This window comes from Humulus lupulus, chromosome 1 (genome assembly GCF_963169125.1).
Source record: "Humulus lupulus chromosome 1, drHumLupu1.1, whole genome shotgun sequence".
NCBI lineage: Eukaryota > Viridiplantae > Streptophyta > Magnoliopsida > Rosales > Cannabaceae > Humulus > Humulus lupulus.
Genome location: NC_084793.1, coordinates 7854556 through 7860999, shown reverse-complemented (window position 1 = coordinate 7860999; position 6444 = coordinate 7854556). Strand labels below are relative to the sequence as shown.

Here is a 6444-nt window from a genome sequence, read left to right as displayed (position 1 = left end):
TTGATTGATTTGAAGTTGATAATCAGCAGCATTATTAGGTGCATCAATTAGTAAGTGAAGCCTTTATTTTTCTGTCTTTCTTTACAGTTATTTTTCTAATTGAATTTAATAACCAACTGTCCAAAGCCATTTCTGGGTTTAATTTAGTAAATGTTTTTAGTTATCTCTTTACCAACTTCATTTATTATATCAAAAGTGAGGCTTTTAGTTAAATCTATATGTTTATCATGATGATGTTAAAATGAAAAGACAAACTCAGATCAGTACAGTACAGGCTTCTATTAATTTTATCTAATTAGATAGTTAAAGAAAAGATATAAACTCTGATCTTACAGTATGGTTTGCCTGAATTGAGATTGTAATGGAATGAAGATTCTTATTTATATATGATTTGGTTTGATTTGGAGTTTGAAGCTTTGCTAATAATAGAATAGGTGAAAACTTAATATATAGCCTGTTGATATTTAAATTAATCATTTATACCCATATAAATAATTCTACCCATTTTTAGTATGAAACTGACTGAATTACCCTTTCTACATTCTTCATAATTCATCATTTTCTCATAAATACAAATAAAACAGATAAATTTTAAAGATTAATATAATGAAGAAAATAATTTTTATTTAGAAACAAAACAAAAATAAAATAAAATAATAAATTACGTAGAGGGCATAATAGGGATGTTAAACAAAAAAGTGGCTATTTTTATAATATTTTTGGACAGGAGTTATTCTTCAACTTGAAATCTAAAAATTGGGTATAGAATCTAATTTCCACAATGGAAGTCTATAAGAATAATAATTCCCAAATTTAGTGGAACTTTAATTTTACTCCGAAATCATTGGAAATTATTGATTGGGAAACTTTTCCAAAATAATAGTAGGAAGAAAAAAAGTGAAATGATCATTTTGATTTTGTTGCATATCTTTTTATTGAATATTTAAACAAAATAAAGTAGGGTTATTTATGTCAATGTACCACCTATTTTATTACATTCTTACGCCAAACCAAATAAAATCATTATAATTCCAATGTTCATTCCAAAACTAAACAAAACATCATAATATTATTCCTATTACCATTCCATAATCATTCTATTTCACCGAACCAAATACCACCATAACACACTAAAGAAAATGCGAAAGAGCATTTTAAGGTGCTCGACATTCTATAATTTTATTGATGCAAATAAATATCGAGTCCTGTACATTTTAATTTAAATTAAAATATACGTAATTCGCTACTAAATTACACGAAAAGAGCCTCGTAGCCCTACACATATTATATTACTGAATTGCTAGTTGCTAGGATGAAAGTTGTCAGCTAACCTATTTTAATACATCTAGGATGATTATAATTACCATAACAACTTGCCAAAAAAAAACATATTTTAAAGAAAAATATATCTTTTGCCAAAAAAATTTAGGTGACACTCCACCTTGAAAGAAGCATGGTACCTTCAAATGAGTTGGCAACTAAAGATTGACAACAACTATCTCAAATACCTTATGACAACAGTTCATGCCAAGAATATTTAAAACAGAGAACTTGGGATATATTTTTCCAAATTTATTTCATTAATTCATTAGTTACAAGAATTATGTGAAATGTATTTATTATAATTGATATATATGTAACAAGTTGAGTAATTATCCTTAATTTTAGAAATTTGATTAATGTTTTTTTTTTATTTATAACATACCAAAACTTTGCTGAATTGTGTACATAAATAAGATTGGAGAAGACGTTCCCATAAATAATATTATTATTTATTTTTATGTAGATGTAGAGTTCATTAACACCTGGAGACACGTTATTATTATTATTATTATTATTATTATTATTATTATTATTATTATTATTATTATTATTAGGGTTTATATTTTTATGGACTCTGTATTTTGTCTTATTAATTGTTTGGACCATGTATTTTGATAAATTACTTTTTGGATCCTATGTTTTGTAAAATGGTTAAAATAGAACCCTAAACTTAATTTTGATGAAGAAAAAATTGAATATAATAACACAGTTTTTAAGCAGAATAATTTTATTTTTGTTATAAATTGTTCGTTTGGTAAATTATTTGTAATTTTAAATGAGAAGACATTGACCAAAATTGAGTTTAGGGTTTTATTTTAACTATTTTATAAAATATAGAGTCTAAAAAATAATTTATCAAAACACAAAGTCTAAATAGATAGTGAGACAAAATACAGGATCTAAAAAAGTATAAACCCTTATTATTTGCTTTTATATTTCACTTTCTGATTTCTTCAAGTTTCCCCATAAAATTAAATTTTAAATAACAAATAAAAATTAATTGATTTTGGATTGTATTAATATTAAAGCTAATCACCATAATATACCCTATTGTTTGTGATGTGAAAAATTATTAATAGAATATATTTTCATAATTAACACATGTGAAAATTGCAAATCACTTACACGAGACTAAATTGTGTGACTATATTTATACATAGTATTATTGAGTAATAAACTTTTAGACACAAAATGCACACATAATATCCAAAATTTTAGTTAAGTGGGGGCTTGAAATAGAAAAAAATATACACTAGTTAGAATTAAGAACCAAAAAAATTACAATTGTCAACTTCAAACAAAAATTACAATTACTTTTAGTAAATTTATTTATTTATGTAGGGGCTTAATTGTTATAAAACATATTTGTGAGGGCCTTTTCTAGTATTTTGGTAAATAATTATCAATTTAAACTAAAATATATAAGCCCCCACTGAATGATCACTATAAGATCCACTGTGATAATAATGTGATACTCTTTTTAACCCCACAATTGATTAAAAGTGAGATTATATTATTTATAAGAAAATGGTCAATCATGACTCATTATTAACCCATAAAAAGCTCACCTTCTACAGTAATAGCTCCCTCTCACACACTCAGTGGTGACATTAAATTTGCTTCTTTTATTTTAGTAAAGTTTGGTGCACCATTGTGACTAGGAAGTTTTTAATGTTGTAGCATATGCTTTAATTAATTTATCATTCATTCGTACCTTCTTACTTCCTATCCATCTCACACCAATTCTTAATAAACAAAAGACAATTTCCTCGTTGGTTCGGTATCTTGTGTTTTGGCAATGTATCATTTTGATATTTTTTTTTTCAATAATACTTATATGATAGTTTATATTTTAAAATGAATAATGAATATGTGCACCCTAAATCTGCAACTAAACATTATACACAGTTACGTGATAGTATTTTTTAAAACAGTGAATCTCAATTTTAATAAATTTGATTGGCTAAACGAGTCTAACACGTTACTGTGTGTAATGGTTATGTATATATTTTGAGTGCACGTATCATTACTTTTTAAAAATTATACATTTTTGGTATCTCATACTCAAATTTAATTAAGAAAGTTTGATTAAATTGGGAAATTTTATTAATTAAACTTAAATTTAGATAACCAAATATATACGATTTTAAAATACAAATTACCAAATAAGCATTATTGTAAACACATACTACTAAAATAATAATTTACAAAAATAGCGATACCAAATGATTACTTAACCTAAACAAAAACACTTTTTCAAAAATAAAATAAGAAACCACTAGTTCAAGGATCCCAAAATATCTCACACACACTCATTTCAATTCCCATCTTTTTGTTAGTAGTTTTGCCATTACACACGTACAACTCATCTCATTACACACTTAAAACATTTCTCTCCACCCCTCCTACTATTATATAAACACAAAAATATTTTACCTAGCTAGTTAACCCCAAAACAATAGCTAGTAATGGATAAACTGCAGAAATGTGAGGCAAATTACTTGCCTCTAAGCCCTATAACGTTCTTAAAAAGAGCAGCAACCTCCTATTCCAACCGTACCTCTTTGATTTACGAAGGCACTCGCTTTACATGGCGCCAAACCTACCACCGCTGCCTCCGCCTAGCCTCCTCTCTTCGTTCACTTAACGTTGTCAAGAACAATGTCGTAAGTATTTTACTTTTTTTTTTTAACTATTTTTAGCTTCATACCATATGATGTGACATACGATAGTTGATGTAATTTATTCAGGTTTCGGTTTTAGCTCCGAACATTCCTGCCATGTACGAGATGCACTTTGCAGTCGCCATGGCAGGAGGTGTCATCAACACTATAAACACCCGTCTCGATGCCAAGAACATAGCTATGATTCTCAAGCATTCCGAGGCGAAGGTGTTCTTTGTCGATTACCAGTTCGTCCAGGTGGCGCATGAGGCTCTCCGGGCTATGGTGGAGGCCGATGAGCCGTCTAGTATGCCTTTGGTGGTTGTGATCGACGACATTGATGCCCCGAGCGGAACCCGCCTCGGCGAGCTCGAGTACGAGGAGTTAGTCCACAAGGGGAACCCTGAGTTCATCCCCGTCGAGGTGGACGACGAGTGGGACGCGATCGCGCTCAATTACACCTCCGGAACGACGTCGTCTCCCAAAGGAGTCGTTTACAGTCACAGAGGCGCGTATTTGAGCACTCTCAGCTTGGTACTCGGCTGGGAAATGAGGACTCACCCTGTTTACCTCTGGACCCTACCCATGTTCCACTGCAACGGGTGGACTTTCACCTGGGGTGTGGTGGCGCGTGGCGGAACCAACGTCTGCCTCCGTAACACAACCGCCTACGACATCTACCGAAACATCTCTCTCCACAACGTCACACACATGTGCTGTGCACCGATCATCTTCAACATTCTTCTCGAGGCCAAACCTGTAGAGCGTCGGAAAATATCTTACCCGGTGGAGATTCTCACCGGCGGCGCTCCTCCTCCGGCGATGTTGCTGGAGAAGATTGAGCCGCTCGGGTTCCACGTGACACACGCTTATGGCTTGACGGAGGCGACTGGGCCGGCTTTGGTGTGCGAGTGGCAGGCCCAATGGAACAGCCTCCCGAAAGAGGATCAGGCCCAAATCAAGGCCCGTCAAGGAATTGGAATTCTTGGCCTGGCTGACGTGGACGTGAAGGACTTGAGTACCATGCAAAGCGTGCCACGTGACGGGAAATCATTGGGGGAGATCGTACTGAGAGGAAGTACGATAATGAAAGGGTATTTGAAGGACCCCAAAACGACGTCGGAGGCGTTCAGAGACGGGTGGTTTCTGACCGGAGACGTCGGAGTAGTCCACTCCGATGGGTACTTGGAAATAAAGGACCGATCAAAGGACGTGATCATATCGGGGGGCGAGAACATCAGCAGCGTGGAGGTGGAGAGCGTGCTCTACAGACACCCAAAGATTTTGGAGGCGGCGGTGGTGGCGATGCCGCACCCCAAGTGGGGCGAGAGCCCCTGCGCTTTTGTGGCGGTGAACGGCGGCGGAGGCGATGCGACTGAGGCTGAGATCTTGAGCTATTGCCGGAGGAATATGCCGCACTATATGGTTCCGAAGAAGGTGGTGTTTGTGACGGAGCTACCCAAGACTTCAACCGGGAAGATTCAGAAGTTTGAGCTGAGAGCCATGGCCAAAACCTTTGCTGTTGTCACCGAGAAAGAGACTCGTCAAAACGACGACCTGCAAGTCATGGCCTTGTCCCGTTTATGAATATGTCTTTTTATGAAATATTAATATATAATTTATTATTTTGTTAATATAAACGGGGAACGACTACAAAATCATTTTTTTTTACAATGCATTATTTGGATTATATAATCCTAAATTTTTTTATACGACGGTATACATTATAGGCATTTAGAATATCCCGCAAATTTTCAAGAACTTCTGAATAGTTTACACAGCCAAAAACAGAGTTTAAACTGTCAAATTTTATACGCGTATACAAAAAAACAAGTACGCGTACAACAGACAGTTTAGACCCTGTTTCGGTACTATAATTTATTTAGAATTTTTTAAAAATTTGTAGGATGTTCTAGATATCTATAATGTACACCATCATATAAAAAAAATTATGATTATAACTATTCAGGTGCCGAAATAGAAAAAAAATGTACCGGTGTTGTAAAAAAAAGATATATTGTAATCGCTCCCTATATATATTATAAGGAAGATCAAGGAACATCCTTTATTTTTTGTTTTTTTTTTCTACGTACCAAACTGATGTTAATATTGTTAATTATTGTTATAATTGTAGTTTATTATTAGAAACAACTAAACTACTAGTTAGTTCTTCTGATCCATATGCATGGCTTATTTTACTGAAAAGGAAAATTAATTAAGAAAAAGAGTAAAAAAGAAAGTATACATTGTAACGGGGGACCAGAACGTGTGAAAAATATCTATAACAATGTAATTAATAAGTGTCCTGCTGAAGTAAATAACGGTGTCAGAGTATTAACTAACTAAGAGCATCTCCACCGCCTTTATGGTTTATGGTTGGTTACGATGTTAATATTGAAAAAATACAAAATCTAATATTTTATTTAATTAATATAATTTTTAATTAAAAATAACAAAA

At 33.0% G+C, this 6444-nt stretch overlaps 1 protein-coding gene across 1 annotated transcript; it reads left to right on the top strand.

The window, feature by feature from the left end:
* Window positions 1-3688: 3688 nt before the first annotated feature.
* On the top strand, window positions 3689-6102 carry LOC133784926 (trans-cinnamate:CoA ligase, peroxisomal-like). Its single transcript, XM_062224195.1, has 2 exons — window positions 3689-3989; window positions 4074-6102. Exons 1-2 carry the CDS (start codon window positions 3792-3794, stop codon window positions 5571-5573), a joined length of 1698 nt encoding a protein of 565 aa, XP_062080179.1. The 5' UTR covers window positions 3689-3791; the 3' UTR covers window positions 5574-6102.
* The last annotated feature ends 342 nt before the right edge of the window (window positions 6103-6444 follow it).

Excerpts from the sequence above, each read along its gene's own strand:
- LOC133784926 (XM_062224195.1), top strand. The coding sequence starts at position 3,792 with ATGGATAAACTGCAGAAATGTGAGGCAAATTACTTGCCTCTAAGCCCT. Across the intron at positions 3,990-4,073 it reads ACGTTGTCAAGAACAATGTC|GTTTCGGTTTTAGCTCCGAA; the intron begins GTAAGTATTTTA and ends TAATTTATTCAG.